Here is a 19,454-nt window from a genome sequence, read left to right on the forward strand (position 1 = left end):
TCATGCTAATTAAATGGTGCAATTTGAAAACGTATGATAGAACATATACCTACCCGTTTATTACTTTCAACTACTTTGAAAACACGCATCAAAAAACTTACATCTGGGAAAGTATCTACTTAAAAAACTGCTATTCCCAGATGACAGGCTTTCTTTTAAAAATACTGTCTTCTGCAGAGATTCCCACAGTCATCCACTGATTTTAGCTCTAGACTTCCCAAGGGGTTAGTGCTAATGACAGTTAAAAAAAAAAAAAAAAAAAAACAAAAAAACAAAAAAAAAACCTCAAGTCCAGAGGGGAAATTGAAAATAGGTGTTTTTCTGAAAAGAAATTCAATGGTGGTATAGATTGCAAGATTGATTAGAAGGATGGAGGGGAAGTGAGTGAGGGGCCAACCGGAAAGAAGAGAGAGAGGGGGAGAAAAAACAGCGGAGGCAGGAGGGAGGGAGGGGGAGGGAAGAGGGAGAGGGGAAGAAACAGACTGAGCCAGAGGGAGAAGAGGAATTCCTTGGTAAAGGTTCCTAAAGGCGTTGTTTCTTGGGAAAGACCCGCTAGAATTCGCCTGACTTTTCCCTGGCTTGTCTGGAAAGGCGGATGCCCCCAAGGAACCCACGAGTCTTGTGCTGAGTGGTCTTCTCACTACCACATCCACACCCGCCTTGTTCACGCCTTCAAAGTGACCACTGCTCAAGACCCTCCCCAAAGCTCAGAAAGCTCACTTTACCCATTCTGTAAGGCCCATTCATGTCTCCCAAAGACGGTAGGAAAATTGGAACTTAAACCTAAATACCCAGAAAACTAAACAAGGACCGTGTCCCGTTTTCCTGGCCCCTCGGGAGCACCCGAGAAGACGAGCAACTTTCTCCCCTACTTCTCAGTCCGTCGGCCTCTCCCACTCTCGCCTTTGAAGTAGACGCGACGAGAGGGGGCGGGGAGGAGGGGTTCGGGGCCAGCGGAGCGGGGGAAGCGGCTCCCCAGAGGTGGGCTGGGACCCGCGTGAGCAGCGGGGCGCGCCCCTTCCCCGCCGCGCGCGCCAGGATCGTCGCCGGCAGCCGCGCAGCGTCCTCGATCTGTCTGCGCTGGGTCCCGCGGGGCGCGAGGGGAGGGGACAGGAGAAAAAAGAGGGCCGGGCAGCCGAGGGGAGGAGGCGGTGCGTGCCTCGCCTGCCAAAGGGAGAGCTGTTCATCTGCGTGCGATCCCCGCCGCCCAGCGCGCGGCCGCAGCGCTCCGCCCGAGCCGCCCCGGAGACTCTGGAGTGGGGTCTCCACTGCGTTCCGCTGCCGGGCTTTCCTGAGACCCTTCGCTCTGTCGGCCCCGGGTCTCTGCGGCTGTTAAGGACAGCGGCAAAAAGAGAAGGACGGTCTTCTGTGCTTTGGATGTTCCGGTCCGGGAACGACAGCAAGTTGTGTGTGCGCCCGGGACCCGGGAAAGAAGGTGGCCGCCGCGCGCCAGCCATGTAAGTAAAGCGCTCGGCTGCCCGGCGGGCGTGGGCTCCGCTTCTTTCCTCGGGCCCCCTCTGATCCGGACGCTGGAGTTGGGCTACTCCCGGGCTCCATCCAGACTTGGTGAGCTTGGCTCTTCTGCCGGCTCTGCCTGACTGCCGTGTCTGCTGTTGGCATTGGCCTCCGGGGGGTGCTGCCTTCCCATCCTTATCTCCTTTCTCCCAGAGCCGGCTGGAAAATGCCTCTTTCCCCTTTTTGGAATTGAGGGATCCTTGTGTGTCTCCATGGGTGGGGTGGAGGTGAGGCAATTGCAGGGGCCTGAATCTGGGCTTGTCTGGGCAAGAGCGCCTCGTCCCATCTGGAGAAGAGGGCCCTCCGCTCCCCACGCCACTCCCTGCTGGTCTTCTCTAACCTCTGGGCCCAGAAAGACCAACTTGAGCCGCTGACCACAGTTGACAAGATTAAAGAAAATAAATGAATAAATGAATGAATAAATAAATAAGGAGCCCGAGTTCCTTTTGAATGATATCCAGAATTGGAGATGGGACATTGTGTGGGGAAGAGACAAGTGGGGGCAAGGTATTTCCAAAACTAGAGTTAGGAAGGAGTTCTGGGGCTGGAACCCTAAGGTGAATGGGCTGTGTGCTTCTGGATTCATTTCCTTATGGAAAGTGTGGGAAATGGTTGAGAAACTCATTTTGAATGGCGGGGGTGGAAGAAAATGCACGTGGAACCATTTGAATGGGGCTTAATGATGAGTGCTGAAAAGTGTGGATTACCTTTCACATTAGGCAGTTGTTCTCCAGGAGGAATGGTTTCCATGAAATTATTGGAACCAATGAATCAGAATAGCAGATGTGAAAGTAAGACACACATAGGTTTTCTTTTACACTAGAAGATAGTTGTTAGGACTGAAGGAATTCTCAAATGCTACTGATTGAGTACTAAAAGTGTCCCATAATAGTTCTGTCCAATGTCTGTGCTTAGACAGTCCATAATGTTTGTTAAATTTATGGGATGCTACAATTGTAAAAATATTATCCTAATTATTTTGTGTGGGCAGAATTAATACACCCTTAAAGGGACACAGAAAAGTTGCTACAAACTGTGAGCATGAACCTGCAAGCCAAATAGACAAACCACAGTATGGTTCATTTTATTTTAATATCCTGAATTATGTTTAGTGCCAGTAAAAATGCTGCATTACTTTTAATGTGAGTATATGAAATGAATTCACTGCCATGGCAAATAGAAGGCATGCGTTTCTTTAAGTAAATAGCTGTCATAGCTCATTTGGGAGCATTTATAAGAGATAAAGATGTGGAAAAGCTTTAAGGTAGTTTGACAAAGCTTGAGTTATAGAGCAGTTTATAGAGGGAATTAGTTCTTCCCACTTTTGAAGTGTCGAGGCAAGTTTAAATGTTCATTCAATGTAGGCCAACTGGATAGGTGTTATCACTTCTCTGAAAGTATCTAACTTTTTATATTTCCTATTGCTGTTTTCCAGGGACCATCAACCTTACTACAGAGGATGGGAAGTTGATGCCCAGTGAGCTTTGAAGATCTGTTTTGTTCATAGTCACTCTTTGGTGGATTACCTGTGGGTTTCTGGTGGCTCCACACCTTGACTCACGCCTGCAGGTCCCAGAAGGTTTACTTCAGGTCCTCATTACCCTATCTGGAGAAAGATGGCATCCAGCCTGACTTGTACTGGGGTGATCTGGGCCCTGCTCTCTTTTCTCTGTGCTGCCACCTCCTGTGTGGGGTTCTTTATGCCTTACTGGCTCTGGGGATCACAGCTGGGCAAGCCGGTGTCCTTCGGTACTTTCCGGAGGTGCTCGTATCCTGTGCATGATGAGAGTCGGCAGATGATGGTGATGGTGGAGGAATGCGGGCGCTATGCCTCCTTCCAGGGCATTCCCAGCGCAGAATGGAGGATCTGTACCATAGTGACGGGCCTGGGTTGTGGCCTGCTGCTCCTGGTGGCACTCACTGCCCTCATGGGTTGCTGTGTGTCTGAGCTCATCTCCAGGACGGTGGGGAGAGTGGCTGGAGGAATTCAGTTTCTGGGGGGTAAGTGACTTGCTCAACTTGAGTTGTTTACCAGAATCCCAAAGCAGTGCTGAAAGTTATGTTTCATTTGTCTGCTGAGATGATTGTAACTGACTCTTGGAATTCACAGGAGAAGTAGATATGGAATGGCTTTGGGAATAGACTGTCAAAATCAAAGATCTTTACTGGACTTGGTTTAGGGCTTCAAGGGCTCTTAATTTCTGTGCATCCCTAGGCATATATACCATTGGCTTGCTAACTACCATTTATGGGAGGCAGTATCACCTACATTGTTTGTGTTCTAGTAGGGGAGCGAGTTTGGATTTTATAGCTTTTTGCTCTTTTTGTTTAATTATAGGCAATTGGATGATCATTGTCTTACTGGAAACTTCAGGTCTTTAGAAGTAAAGCTTTCATAGAAAAGTTCAAAGGGTTTTTGATTCAACATTGTCCTCATAAGCCTCTAGTACTCCTTGATGGGTGTAAAATCGACCCTTGCTCAAACATAAACCATATTTCTAAATAAATATTACTATTTTAAATGAGAGAACGGTTTTGTATGAACAACTATAAACTTAATTACACTACAAAGATAGCTATAGGCCTAATTACCATGTTAGGATCTAATGTTCCTGGGTGCTTTTGCTGTGTGGAAAAAGAAAAGAATACTGTATTTAGCAAATGAGGTGTGCTTGTCCCAAATGGACTGGATAGTTTCACTAACACCAGAAAAGGTTTGATTTTTACTTGGCTTTCCTCCAGAAAGTATTGCTTCAGTATCTCTGGTCATATGGTTCTAATTGCACTTTATATATTTTCCACTGTGCTTTTCACCTCCATTCTTCAACCTGACTGGCTGAACTTGTCTGATTTACAGTCCACCCTGGTGAAATATGACAACCTCCATAGATAGTGCAGACTGAAGGGAAATGGAAACCTGGGAAACTTATAAAATGTATTTGTAACTTCATGACAAAGTAGAAGCCTGTTATGCTCCCATTTGGTGTTCTCTTATATTCTTTTAGGAAGACTACAGAAGAAGAAAAAGAAACATTAATAATTAATAGTTCTGAGATAGCCAGTACACATTTGAGAACCCCAAATGGCTTACTTCAGATTATTGAATAGAAAACTTTCACAAGTAATATTTCAAGGATATTAAAAATGCAAGTGGCAAAAATATTTGTGCTTTGGAATGAGAAATAGACATGTTTTCAGTTCTTCATTTCTTTCTTCTGAATCAACTTTTTGTTGTTGTTTTCTGATGGTTTTGCATCTTAGTCTGCCTAGGAGGAAAGTTGGGGAATTTAAAAATTCTGTCCTTACTGCTTCAATATTCAACACTGACAGAAATCTTGCCTGTGACATGTGCGTATGTACAGAAATATAGTAAAACTATTAGGAAACATAAAGAGGTTGTTGTTGAAAATGGAAATTAAAACACAGTATTATAAACTTGTTCATAGCACAGGTTTTTAGTCTAGATCTAATGCCAGCAGTATTTTAAAAATTTTTCTTTAAGAATAAACTGGGTTTGCTGTTTGTTTTACTTGGCTCTGGAAAAATGCTTAGGCAGTTTCATTTTCTCCTCTTATGGTAAATATTACTTTCCGTTTTTTCTTCATTTTAGGGCAGAGACTGCTATTATTTCTGGCAGAATAGAAAAATGCTTACAAAGAGAAATCAGTTTTTATTGATTATCTTTAAACATATAATGAAGGAAGGCAACAGGAAGTGAATCTGAGACCCATGAGATTTATGCTTCCCTCTCTGAGCTATGTATAGATTTTTTTGAATTACATAGAGCTAAATGTTCTACTTTACAGAATACCCAAGGGACAGACAATTGGAAAAGTTGTATGTATTTTAAAAGCAACCATGTTGTTTCCTTTGTCTACGCTTTTGGTGCACCCTGATTTGGTGAGAGTTACTGACATTAAGCTAAGGATATATATATATATATATCCATATATAAAATATGTTACTAGCAGTTGATAGTCTTTCATTTCTCATGTATATATATGTATTTCTTATATCAGCAAACAGTAATTCTGGATGTAAAACCTAAGAAGATTTTTCTGATTCTAACTTCTTGAGAGTACACCAGTGAGTAAATATACCCATTGCCAAAGATAATGGTAACTTTAGAATTAAAAAATAGCTTGAAATATATAGCAGGTTTTGAAAATCTGCTATTAATCACTCTTGGGTAATAAGAGGCCAGATGACAAAACAAAACACTCCAAAAAGAATTCTTCTGTCGTTCATTTTATAATTGTTTGGGTTTCTATTCATAAAAACTTATGTGGTAAATAATTTATTGTATTACATTTTTTTTTCCATAAAATGGGTGAGTTTTAGAAAGATCTCTGTGGAATTTCAGACCAGTCAGTTCTGTGAATCTCATAGACTACGTGTTTCAGAAATGTAATCAACATACAGGGAACTCTGCTGCGAGGCAGATTCTCTTGCTAAAAATGATTCGCCCAGAAGGGTTATGTTTAGCTAAAGTGATGGTTGTTCCAAAAACAACAGGAAGCAGGAGGATGGCAAAATACAGAGGCATTCTGCTTAACCCTGCCTGCTGTATCTGGAGTTTGCACATATGGTGTAACATCAGGCAGCAAAACCCCTGCAGTACTTTGGAACAAGTTAAAGGACAAAGTGTCAACCTTAATTTTGAACCTTCTTACTATGAATGACTAGAGGTAAAAATTTCACTTGTCAACTGATAGAACAACATAAAATGGGATGGTGGTACATGGGCGTTTGCTATCTGTCCTAAGAAAACTGAAGAAATCAAAGAGGAGTCCACTTTTCTGTGGTCACTTCAACACCAACTTAACTGCTGCCATCTCCATGTCATAAGACATGTTTACGTCACAATTTAAAAAAAAAAAAGGGGTGAATTGGGTTCTACCCTCAGTTTTTTTTTTTTTTTAAAAAAGGCATGTAGAAAGACTTTGGAAAATATCATGTATGCTAAAAATGTTAACGTGTCTGTGACATGGCAAGAAAATAGAGGTTTTAAAGTCATTTTTGTTTGTTCAACATAAAAGAATGCACCTTCAAATACTGTTGTACTCATGAAAGGCTTCAACAGAACTTTAGAAAATTGATAGCAAAACTTTCTGATACAATAGTAAGATGTTGAATTTCCTTCAAAAGGAGATAGCCAAGAGTATTATAAAGATATATTAAATCAGTAAGTTCTGTGAACTTGTGCTCGTGAATGTCAATTTCTGAATTTATAGATTTCATCTTAAGAGACTGCTGGTGCTGTACTGAGAGAATGTCAAAGAAAGCCCCAAATTTCCACTGTTTAGTTTGAACGAGTGTCATATATATGTATAAAAGGGGCATAGGATGCTAGCCAGCAGTGAACTGCCTTTCCAGTTTAGACACTTTTCTGTTCTAAGAAACCAGGGGAGATCCTTTCCTCAACTAATTGATAGTTGATTGCTGTTCGTGACAGTAATAATGACAGAATGTATCTTGGAGCATCCCTTTCTCTGTGCTGAAAGCACCATGCCTTTCCAGGTACCCTCACGGGGGAGCCCACCTGGGCCTGTCTTTCACTCTTTTAGGATGATTGCTCGGGACCCTCCTTCCTTTGCTTTACCTTAAGCCTGATCTATCCTCTGATGTGCAGATTATGCTTTCCTTTATATCCAGGCTCTCTGTCAAGTGACAGCTGAATAAAAGATAAATAATAAATGTTGGCATATTAATGGGTATCATGACTTTTTAGTGATGGTGTCTCAACTGAAAGCAGTTGCTCTAATTTTAAGAAATTCTGGGATTTTAAAGCCAGTTGGGGGAGCAGGCAAAGCTCTTTTTGCTCCTCTTTAGGTTGTATCTTATAGATTACTATTTGTGTTTCATTCACTTTGCTCTAAGCTATGATATAAGGTCTAGGTGAGTTGTCTTAAATTCTTAGCCAGAGGTATTTGAACTTCCGCCTGCATCAGAATTTCCTGCAGCACAAGGCAGCACTCCAGGGGCTCATCCTGGAGTTTCCGATGCTGTAGGTTTGGTCAGGGATATGACCATTCACATTTCTAGCAAGTTCCCAAGTGATACTGATTCTGCTGGTTCGGAGGCCCTACCTTGATAATCCTGTTGTATGCTAACCATTTAATATTTTTTTAAAAATGTGACTTCCTGTAAATGGCTGAGTTTCAGAACTTAAAAGCTCCGTTGTGTAGTGGCTATGAAAAAAGTTCCACCTCGATAGTTTGGCATTGGTTGAATTCATCCTGGTTCCGGTTCTCCTTGTTCTTATCTCCTTGCTCTGGAGTTCTCTGCCAACACTGTTACAATTTGGATCCAGAAATGTTCCACTGAAAACTCATGTTTTGAAAGCATGATTCCCAATGCAATAGAGTGTGGTGGTGGTGGTGGGGCTTTTAGGCAATGATGAGAGCTGTTATGGATTAACAATCAGAATGGACTACTGGGTGGTAATTGTAGGCAGGTAGGGGTGGCTGGAAGAAGTAGGTCATCAGCGCTGTGCCCTTGGGGATCAGATCTTGTCCCTGACTCCTGGGCTCTCTCTGCTTCCTGGCTGCCATGACATGAGCAGTTTTCCTCTGCCACAACATTACACCATGGTGTTTCTCCCTTGCAGCCAGCCAGCCAGGGACTGAGACCTCTGAAACCATGAACCCAAAAGAAACCTTTCTTCCTCTAAGTTGTTCCTGCCAGGTATTTTGATCATAGTGATGAAAAGCTGACTAACACAAATACATATTATACTCTATCCAAAACATATTAAATTTCCTTTCATCTACCATTCTCCTACACCAGAAACAAGATTTTACAGATGGCAACTAAAAATAAGCCCTTATTACATCCTCTGTAGTTAGCATGCAGTGGTTTTTCAGGAAGGAATTACTAATTGAAAAATAAGAAAGCCATACAGCAGACCAAAGGGGTTGGCCTCGACAACCCCTGGTCAACTCTGTATAGTCATGTCCATTCAGGAGATGGGATGATTAGACCAGGTGTGTGCCTTAGGAATCAGCTGGCCTGAGCTCTGCTGCCAGGCAGGATGGCACCTAATTCAGCTCTGGCTAGTGAACATGTCTCCCGGTCCTGAGCATCTCTAGGGGAGAGGATGATTTGCTCTTGCTCAGTGGTAGGTCTTCCCAGGGCCACAGACCACATGATTTATCATGACCGTGTATGCTGATAATACAGACAAAGAAGCTTGAGATGGAGCTTAAACGGTGCGGCACTGGGAGCAGGCTTTGCCAACCAGAGAAGAGTGGAAGGAAGCTGCATTGTAGACAGCCAACAGCGGACCAACAGAGTCCATCTGCTCCAAGTCTGGATTTGTTATAGGCATGGATGGTGGCCAATTGATAATTCATGAAATCTAGAACACCAAACTTTATATTTTTATATCTAATAATTTTTTTGTTCAGTACTAGAGATCAAACCCAAGGCCTTACATATTCTAGGCAAGCACTCTGCTGCTGAGTCACATCCCCAGCCTGCTTAATAATGTTTTTAAATGACATATTCAGATAATCACCAGTTTTATCACTATTTTTTTTTCCCCTAGAAGAACATGTTTTCTAAGTTTTAACCCAGGAAGTTTTTGATGCCTTCCTATGAAGCTTTCAAGTTCTCCTTATCACAGTTCAGTACAATATTCCTTTAGTCTTCTAGTGGGCCTGAAAAAAAGAAAAATCACTGGAGAGCTTATTCCCCAGGGAGAGTCCAGGGCCCCTCTCCAAAGAGTGTGTTGGGCAGCTGTGGGTGAGTGAGGCCCAGGTGGAGCACTTTAAACAAATTCCACTGGTGCTCTAGACCCAGATGGTTCAGAGACCACATTCTGAGAAACAAATCAATGCACCCACTTTAAACCTCATATTGTATTAGTATTAGGGTATAGACTTACAGAACTGATAAGCTTTGGTATGAATCATGAGACTCGTTACATCTGTAATTACTATTTTCAGGGTGATGGGATTCGAGCTGAAGAACATCAGAATTGCTATAGAAACAGACGCCTCAATACTGTGATTGGTTTTCCCTTTATATTGAGGACTTCGAGTGATCTTCACTCATATATATATATATATATGCACTCATGTAGCAGAGAAACCAAATATTTTCCATACTTAGAGGGAGCCTGTATTTTGACTTGTGATTCCAGCTGTAGACAACAGACTCCCACCACCGTTCCAGGTGCTGTGTTTTACATCCTTCACCCTGAGACAATGTCAAGTTGTTGGTTCATGTTCAATGAGAGTGTTCTCAGATCCCTGGTTTCTTTTCTTCCAAATGCACTCAATTTTTTTTCTATTTTAAGTTAATGGATTTTACTTCCTGTCATTGCATCCCTTAAGTAAGTGATAATAATAATGATAACAGTTCTTAAAAATGGTGGAATATAAAATTATCCATTACTCTTGGACCTATTATTAGCAACACTGCAACTCTGCCCCCTGCCCCCTTCTTTAGATTTCTTTTTTTTTTGACATGGTCCACTTCTCCATTTATTTTTTCAAGGTACAGTCTTCCTAAGAGAGTCCTTTGATTTTTCATTTACTTCCCCTTGTTACCACCAGCTAACATAGCCATAGTCAGGGGTAGAGACTAAAGAGGTCAGGGGTAGTATGGATTAATTATCCTTGCTAACACACTGCATATTGGTTAGTTGTCTTTAAAAACATATGTTGTTAGTCACTAAGGAAACCAACTGAGGAATGCAAATCCATAACCATTACCATAGAAAGAACTCAAAAAGCACTAAGAGATCTTTACACTTTTTTATATGGTATCACGAGATGCTTAAAATTTGCACTCCACACAAAGTTGTCATTGTACACCAACAGTATTTGAACTCTCTAGCTTGGCAAGCGTGTTTTACTGTGGGCGCGGGTTAAAATAAAAAAAGAATAAAAGCATCAGTTCAAACCTTTTACTACTTATGTCATCAAAATTGATCTTGTTGCTCTTTTAAAGTATCCGCTTAAGTGTGTTCCGAGGGACATTAATCCTAGGTGTACCGATGTGTATTCATTGGAAGCAGCAAAATGATGTAGGGACAAGGAGATTTGAGAAATACTCGACTATGGGAAGTTAAGAGCTTTCATTACAGCAGAACTTGACAGAGTCTTTGGTATGTTATGCAAATTGCCAATCTCCTGGGCAAAATGGGTTGAAATATAGTATTAAGTGTTTCCCTGATTTATTTGAGCCCTGCCTCCTAAAGAGATCTGTGAGTTAGTTTCCACCTCACCTCAACAAAGCAGGTAATTCATTCTTTTTACAGATGAGAACACTGAAGTTTAAAGAGTGACATCCAAAGTTATCCCATTAGTTATGGATTAAGCTATGAATACTATCACCATCACATTAAGGTGGTAATTAATCCTACTTTGTATTATATTAGAATATAGATTTTTTGACCATTGTAGATAAGAAGATAATAAGCCTTTTAACGTCAGTGGTATTTGTTGTTGTTTCCTTTGCCTCAGTTTTTGCTTCTGGTGCAGCAGGAAACTCACAGTATATGATATAATGACTTTGCCACTTTCCAAAAAGAATATTACAGTTTAATGTGAATAACGTAATGTGTTATTAGGAGAGAAAGCCCAAAGAAACAAACAAACATACTGTCTTTTAAGGTAAAAGTAATATGAATTCCAGAGGACACATCTCTTCAATAACTAAACCAAAGATTCTGTGTCTCTCTTTAAAAATGAAAGGTAGTGTCCTACATTGCCAATGTTGATCAATAAAATATTATGATAGAAACAAGTAAAACTTTTAAAGTTCAGCTAGATCAGAATAAAGGAGCCTAGGGATTTCTTGAGGGTTTGGGGTTTTTGAATAGTTATTTTTAGAGGTCAGTGTGGTTAGACACAGGGTTGCCCAGGTCCAGCCACTGAGGTTGCTGACTTATTATTGGAGAATTTGGTATCTTTTCTTTTGTTTATAGGATAGATGCCATTCCAGCTAGTAATTTGCTCTCAGAATTTGTGAAGCTAAAACTGTAAGTTCCACAACTGACCTGCTTATCTCTGTAGTAAATATTTACCCTCCATATGTCTCAGATTTTTAATAAGCAGACAACATCTGGTATCTTGATATACTAAACCATATGTAAAAATATTGTTGAATTAAAAAATGAAATTCCATTTTATGGTTCTCTATTTTTTCTTATCTCTTTCAGAAGGTCTCTATTGGAACTATGACAAATTTTTCTTGTAGGTCTATAGTGACTAAACTAGTAAATGACACCTGATATGTTAAAGTAATATTTTATGTGTTATTTAGTTTTAATTACTTTTTAGTGACGCTTGTATCTACAACCTCATTCTTCTATACCTCACAGGAATATTTCAAATGTGAAATAAAATAATGCTACTAATGTGATGACAAAACATTGTCCCTTTAACTGATGTCCCTGTTAATGTTAGTCCTTTGGGAAAAAGTATACTGTGTTTAAATGATGCTGCATAATACAACAATTCCCTCTCCACGCACATTTTTGTAGTTCAAAATAACTTTTCATTAAAAAAAAATCAGCTTAACTTTACCATTGTGTTTCACAAACTTACTTGGGAATATCTAGGTTCTACTTACCCATAATATGCATGGCTATCTCTGAATTAATGGTTGGCAGAATGAATGCTGGGAAATGCTGAGTTAAATATGTTGTGGTTCTAGAAGATTGGTGGCTTGGAGATTCCTCAGAAAACTTGGAATAGAATCACCATTTGATCCATCTATCCCACTTCTTGATTTATACCCAAAGGACTTAAAATCAGCATACTACGGTGATGCAGCCACATCAATGTTTATAGCAGCTCAATTCACAATATCTAAACTATGGAATCAACCTAGGTGCCCTTCAACAGATGAATAGGTAAAGAAAATGTGTGTGCACACACATATACACACACACGCGCACACACACACACACACGGTGGAATATTACTCAGCTTTAAAGAAGAATGAAATTGTGGTGTTTGCTGGTAAATGGATGGAACTGGAGAATATCACACTAAACAAAAGAAACCAATCCCCAAAACCCAAAAGCCACATGTTTTCTTTGATATGAGGATGCTAATTCACAATGGGGGTAGCACCAGGGAAGAATAGAGTTACTTTAGATTAGGTAGAGGGTATTGAAGGGAGGGGAGAGGGAGTATGGGGTTGGGAAAGATAGGAGAAATGAATCAGACATTATTATCCTGTGTACATATGTATCTATACAACCAGTGAGATTCTACATCATGTATAACCAGAAGAATGAGAAGTTATATTCAATTATATATGATGTATCAAGTGCATTCTACTGTGATGTATAACTAATTAAAACAAATAAAAAGTTTTAAAAACTGTACTATTACTTAAATTCTCACCTTCCTTAGCTTCTCTTGTTTGGGCATTAACTTCCTGTCCTCTGCGGGTGCCCAAGCTCATTATCATTGTTTGGTTCACGACATTAAGGAGAACAAGCCTTGCTACTGAGGGGTTTTAATGCCCACTCCACTTAAATTTGTGAATCTGGTACCTTAAGGAGATGACCACTTTCTTGAAAAGACAATCTGTTGCCAATAAAACTTTATTAAAAAAAATATGAATGAATGCTGCAGATGTGCAGGTGAGAAGTGCCATTCTGCCTGTGAGAGAAAGAGAGCGGGGCTTCAATGCAGAGATGTTAGCTGAGCTGGAGCTTATATGCTGGAGACTCCCTGGGACTGGGGAAGGGGAACCCCATGTCCTCAAGCCAAAGGATTATGGGAAGATCGGATGTGAGTTAGGGAATGACCTTAAATTGACCACAGGGTGGTCATTTATTAACATGCTCATAATTGAAAACTGCAGTCACTTACCTAATATAAATGAATCATATAGTTTGGAAACCTAATAGATGACTGTCATAGCTGAGGTTAGTCATGTTATAGCTATGTAGTCAAGCAAAGAAAATAAAGAAACTAGTTACCTCTTGATTCTTCTGAGTTAACATTCACGTCATGTAAAAGCCAATTGCATCAAAGGCCACAAAGCACAAAGTGTTCTTTTGTCATCCCAGTGAAATTTGTAGTTCTCATATATTTGTTTTTGAGGAAAAAAAAAGAAGCAATGTGACTTTAAGCTCTAAAATATTATGATTCTGTAATTAAATGCAATCCTCATTTGAGTCTCCTTGGTGAGACTCTCAGTGTGTGAGCTTGGCTTTCTTAGGTGTCTCTGGGCAGATCTTCCCCTAGACTTCAGTAACTGTATTAAAATACATGCCCCCAAAGTTATGGTGAGATGACTCAGATCATCCTCTCAGTAATCTACTAATATACCTTGTGTGTGGATGACTGATTGCAGTAGGTAATGTTGGGTGGGACTAGGCACACATAGCAAGCACTGGGTCCTCATAGGACCACAACATTCCAACATCTGTATGATTGGGAAGGGGGACACAGAGCCACGTTCAAGATCAGCATGGCAATGCTTGGCTCTCATAGTAATCCAAGTTTCCCATATTATTTCTCCTCTCCTGCTATGTATGCACAGTTGTCTTGGACAGAAGAATAAGATTTTTCCATGTTCTCATCATGTCTAGAAGGGAACTCAGTGGACTCATTTTCTGCAATTTAGTGTATCACTTTTTGTTGCTATTTGTTTTGTTTTTCTCATTTGTGATGGTCTTAATCAGTCTTAAGAGAAAATCACAATTCTTATGTATTAGAGCAATTCCTTTATAGATTTTATAGTCACTTCTAAGAAAGTGTTAATTCTCATAATGGTGCTTTGAGGAAGAATAGTCATTTTAATCTTAAGGAAAATTACCCAGATACATAGTAGATATAAAAACAAAGAAAAATTTACTGTATATTGGGACTTTATTTGCTTATTTAATAAATTTTTTTACAGTGCCTACTGTGTGTTGGGTTCTGTTTTAGGCACTGGAGATAGAATGCTGATTAAAATGGTACGGTTCTGGTCTCACTAGAATTTAAGTATAGTGAGAGAGACCAACGTTAATTGAATACTCTCAAAAATGATTGTAAAATTATAATAAATATTAGGAAGAAAAGGTGGATCATTAGAGGTGAAGGGTGGGGTGCCAAAGGTCGAGATTCCTGAAAAAACCAGGTTTGAGTTGAGACCTGGTGCCCAGAGGGACAGGAGGGAAGAATGTCTCCCACGTGGGGGATGGCAGGGACCAGCACTCAGGTGGGAGGGAGCAGGTGGCCTTTGTGGCAGTCTAGACCAGAATGCACAAGAGAACCTGGAATAGATGAGAGTGGAGAGGGGCCAGAAGGCTTGCTGTTGAATCTCTTGTTAGTGAGTCACACAGCAAGGCCCTGGACCCTGGGAAATGAAAGGGAGGTGAGGCCTGATTTATGAGGCAAGTTGATCTGTTCTAGGCAGTTTGTGGTTCAGGTTATGGTGGGACTTGGTTATGGTTTGGAAATGAGGTGCCAAAAGCTTTTGTGAATGCAGGGCTTTGTGTTGATCTCAGAGATCAGAAGCCAATGAAGAGATGAAGGGGTTGGAGCAGGGAGGGGCCGTGTATTCTTGTTCTGCTCACACGAGAAGCTCATTCATTTGAGGCAAATTGTGAGAGAGTTGAGAGGTGGTTGGTTGGAAACCACCTGGATACTTTCACTTATACCAGTCCTTTTCAGGTAGAACTATTATTATATTTTGAAACAAAGTCATCCTGGTAGTTTTCTTTCTATTCTTCGAATGTGTGAGTTAGGTAATTCAGGGTCTAGGGTATTTAGTTAGGGGATACAGCTGTTGTGGAACCCTATTCTTTTCCTTCGCAGGGCTTTATATGCTTGAGATTACTTATTTAAGTTTTGCAATTAGGTGTATAATGTCTTTCTTCTCTGATGGGTTGTAATCCTGAGGACAGAGGTGTGATCTATTTTAACACCCAATTTCTAGAACCTAGCAGAGTGCCTGTGAGAGAGTAGGCCATAATTACTTGCTGCCTGCTTGAAACTAAATATAACAGACTCTTTTTAAAAAATATTTTTTAGTCATATATAGACACAATATGTTTATTTATTTTTATGTGGTGCTGAGGATAGAACCCAATGCCTCGCACATGCACGTGCAAGGCAAGGGCTCTACCACTGAGCTACAGCCCCAGCCCCAACATAGACTCTTTGAAAAGCTATTAAGCATGTACCTTTAATCTAGTTTGATTTTGCAAATGTTGATCAAATTCCTGCTTTGCTGAATGGCAGCGCTAGGTGAATATGGACTTGAATATAACAATGTTTGCTCTCAAGAGCCTCAAACTTTTAGTATGAGGAGTGGACAGATGATGTGATACAAGTGCTAAGAGGATTCGGAGAGATGCCCCCAAGATCCTGTGCAGGGGCACACATACTGAGCAGGCTGTGGAACAAGGTCAGCTTATGCAAATCCTTGGCCCAACCCAGCTACACACCCTAAGTCCTTCCGCTTGAATCTTCAGTTTTACCATCGAAAAAAGCCAAGAAACAAACAAACAAACAGAAAAGCTAGGCAAAAATACATTAGGAGTTTTGGAATGTTTTGCAGCTGTAAAGTTCTCACTTTGTGAAGTGCTTCCTCATTGGCTGGGAGCTAGCCACAGTAGCTACATGTTCATTGAATTTCACTCTTCTCCCTGTTCCCTGTTCGTAAGGTCAGCTCTGCCTTGGTTTCCCTGTTTGCCTTACCCTCGAGTGCCCCAGTAAGATTAAAGTCTTCAGTGCCCTTGGCTAGATCTGTCTCCTCTTCCTAGTGATCTACAGAGAGAGGGCTTGGACTCTGTAAAATGTAAGAGACACAGAGGTATGAAAGATGGGATAAAAATACAATGGATGTGGCTTTGCAGTTCATTGCCCTTGGTGGGATTAAGCATCGGTGGTAGCTCTCTGTCTTCAAATCCACATGCTTCCTAGAATGGGGCTGTCCTTCACAGGGACAGGGAGGTGAGTCCTAATTTGTGAGATCCTGTAAGGCGATCCATTCAGTTCCAGGCAGTTTGTAGTTCAAGTTTTGGTGAGACTTCGTTATGGTCTGGATATGAGGTGTCCTCCCAAAGCGCCTGTTAATGCAGGAATAGTCAGAGGTGAAATGATTGGATTGAGATTTGTAACCTTTTGAATGGATGGACTACTGGATTACAGCTGTAGGCAGGTGGGGAGTGACTAGAGGAGGTAGGTCACTGGGGGCATGTCTTGGATGGAAGGTCTTTGCTTCCCTCTCTCTCTGCTTCATGTCGCCATCATAAGCTGATCAACTTCCACTGGACCCTTCCCCTTGATGTGCTGCCCCTCACCTTTGGCCCTGAGCAATGGAGCTGCCTGTCTATGGACTGAGACCTCTGAAACCATGAACCCAAATAAACTTTCCCTCTTGTAAGTTGTTCTTGTTGAGCATTTTGGTCAAGGTGACAAAAAAAAAAAAAAAAAAAAATTGACTAAAAGAGACTTCAAGGTGGAAAATCAGGTGGACAGTTTGGGACTGTTGGGCTTGGAGTTCATGAGAAAGATCAGAGCTAAATATATAGATTTATACAAAGAGCATTTTTAAAAAATCTTCACATGAGAGGCTGTCACTTTATTTTCTCTTAACAAGGCAAAACTTTTGCTTCTTGACACTTTCTTGACTGTGCTGGTTGGAAAGGCAAGCTCCTACTGTGACTGAATCGTCAATTTTCTGCCTTGCCTTGGATTGTATCTGCTGTTTAACAGTTCCTATGCTGGTGAGCCAGGATTATGGAGGAGTTTGTACTTTATAGGAAAGCTTTTAAATTTATCGAGAATAAAATACAGTAAAAATCAAGGTAGGAGTAAAGATCATTTTGTGTGATGTTCATTAACACAAAGGTGCCTTAGGAAAGACAGAATCTAGAAATGACCATGAACTAGTAAAAAAAACAAAAAACAAAACAAAACAAAAAAAAAGCAGAGGTGTGAAGGGTGAATATTTTAACTTTTTTTTTTTTTTTTTTTTGGGTCTCATGCATAAAGATGGCATTCTATTTTGATCGCCTGGTGGAAGAAAGTCAGTTCATTTATCTCATCTTCCCACAGTGGCTCTTCTGATTATAGCCTCCTGGTAGGAACCATTTAAAATTCAATTTGGCAGCCTGTGCCCTCGGTGCTCAGTAGGTTTCATTAAATTACGCAGCAGTGCGTTCTTCTTCCCTGTGTGGCACCTTTCGATACACATTTGATTTTAGTGCAATTTCAGACAATTGTCCTTTGTGTGGAGTGGTTTTACCACAGCAGTCTTGCGGTCCAGTTAGGGTAGACCTGGAAATCCTAACTGCATGGGATGCAGATGGCGGAAGCTACTGCACCAGGGAGATGTTTATGTCTCTCCATACTCTTCTTATTTGGCTCCTTAGGCTTGTAGTTTGGGGCAGACTGTTTTTGTAGCATTACTTACAGCCTATGATGAGGATAACAACATTTTTTTCTCTAGGTGAGATGTTTCAGAATTTTACATGCAGTCAGATTAAAAAAATTTTTTTCCCTTTGGGACCGTATGTAAAATTAAATGTTAGTACTTTTTTCTTGTCTTCACAATTCTTAAAGTATGACTTTGTGTTGATGGGTTCATGTGATTCTATGGCCATGCCTTGTTTTGCAAATCAGGTGAACCCCAGGATCTGGACTCTCAGTGGGACACGTTTATCAGCTTCCTGGCTCTGGGCAAGTTACTGACTCTCAACCTCAGTGTCTTCATTTAGTATGAGTAATAATACAAACTCGTTGAATTTTTGTGAATTTTTAGTGTGTTTAAGTGTGGTTAATATTAGCCCTGATAAAGTAGATTCCTAATAAATGGGACCGTTTCTAATGGAGTTATTACACAAATATTTACTGAGTCCTGCTTTATGCTGGGCAACATTCTAGATTCTGGGGATAAAGTAATGAACAGAAACAGACTAAGAAACAGCTGCAAAGAAAGAACTTTGGTTTGCAGGGTTGAATAGTAAAGGAAAGATAAAGAAAAGGAAAAGAAAAGAAATGTAGAACTTTGGTTATATTTTCATCTATTTTTAGTTTATTACTGCTCCCCTTGACATATTCTCACCTGGGTTGTGAACTAATAATAGACTTATCAGGTGCTGATTTTTTATTCAGGATCAGATAATGCACTTGGTTGCTAGGTATATTGAACCTCCACAGACCAGAACTTGAAGTATCATATAGATATCTATATAGGTAGTCTAATGTCTGACAAGTGTTTTTCATTTGCCACCATATTGTAAGTTTGCTTGCTCAGGTGGTACTTTGAAGTATCACCTGTCACTTCTGTAAGATGCTTTTTTTTTTTTTTTTTTTTGTGATGCTGGGGATAGGACCCAGGACCTCCCACATACTAAGCAAGTGTTCTACCACTGTGTTATACCCACAACCCGAAACCCTTCCTTTAACGCCCCCATCTCTCCTTTAATATACTCCCATGTATTTATAATTTGATTACTACCTGCTCATAAAATTTCTATTTTATTCTATTTTGCATAACTATAGGACCAATTGAAAAGTGAAAGTTATTCTTTAGAGTTCTAGGTCAGCTTACGTCAGGTACTTTTAATGTGATATCATACAATACATGAAACATTTATTTACACATTTTTCTCATATCATCTCAAGGCTATGTTGCAGCTTTGTGTGCGAAACTCTGATTGGTGGAACAAAAGGAGTAACTTTTGTACAGGTTATAACCTGAGAAGTATATAAATTCATTGCTTTGGTTCCTAGACTCTTTCTCTCAGAAAGATGTTATTGTTATTCTACCAACAGCAAACTTTAGTATTGTGTTATACAGCTAGATCGTTATTCTATCTTCAAAAAATAAACCTTGCCAGTGATAGTTGCAGGTGTGTGTTCTCTAAGATTAGAGCTCAGTTCAGAGGTTTGGAAGCTTTCATGCTTGAGCCTCAGGGGAACTGAGCAAAATAAAAATAAAATATCTTTGATGGATGTATGTAATTC

General features: G+C 40.4%; 1 protein-coding gene across 1 annotated transcript in view; it reads left to right on the plus strand.

Moving 5' to 3' along the window:
* Nucleotides 1–1,079: 1,079 nt before the first annotated feature.
* The window catches only part of LHFPL6 (LHFPL tetraspan subfamily member 6), a 229,983-nt gene continuing 211,608 nt past the window's right edge, over nt 1,080–19,454 (plus strand). The window contains exons 1-2 of the mRNA XM_079136189.1: nt 1,080–1,457; nt 2,951–3,516. Coding sequence (XP_078992315.1) covers nt 3,132–3,516 — 385 coding nt within the window. The 5' untranslated portion in view covers nt 1,080–1,457; nt 2,951–3,131. The remainder of the gene's footprint in view (nt 1,458–2,950; nt 3,517–19,454) is intronic.

Source organism: Sciurus vulgaris (assembly GCF_902686455.1).
Source record: "Sciurus vulgaris genome assembly, chromosome: 4".
Taxonomy (NCBI): Eukaryota; Metazoa; Chordata; class Mammalia; order Rodentia; family Sciuridae; genus Sciurus; species Sciurus vulgaris.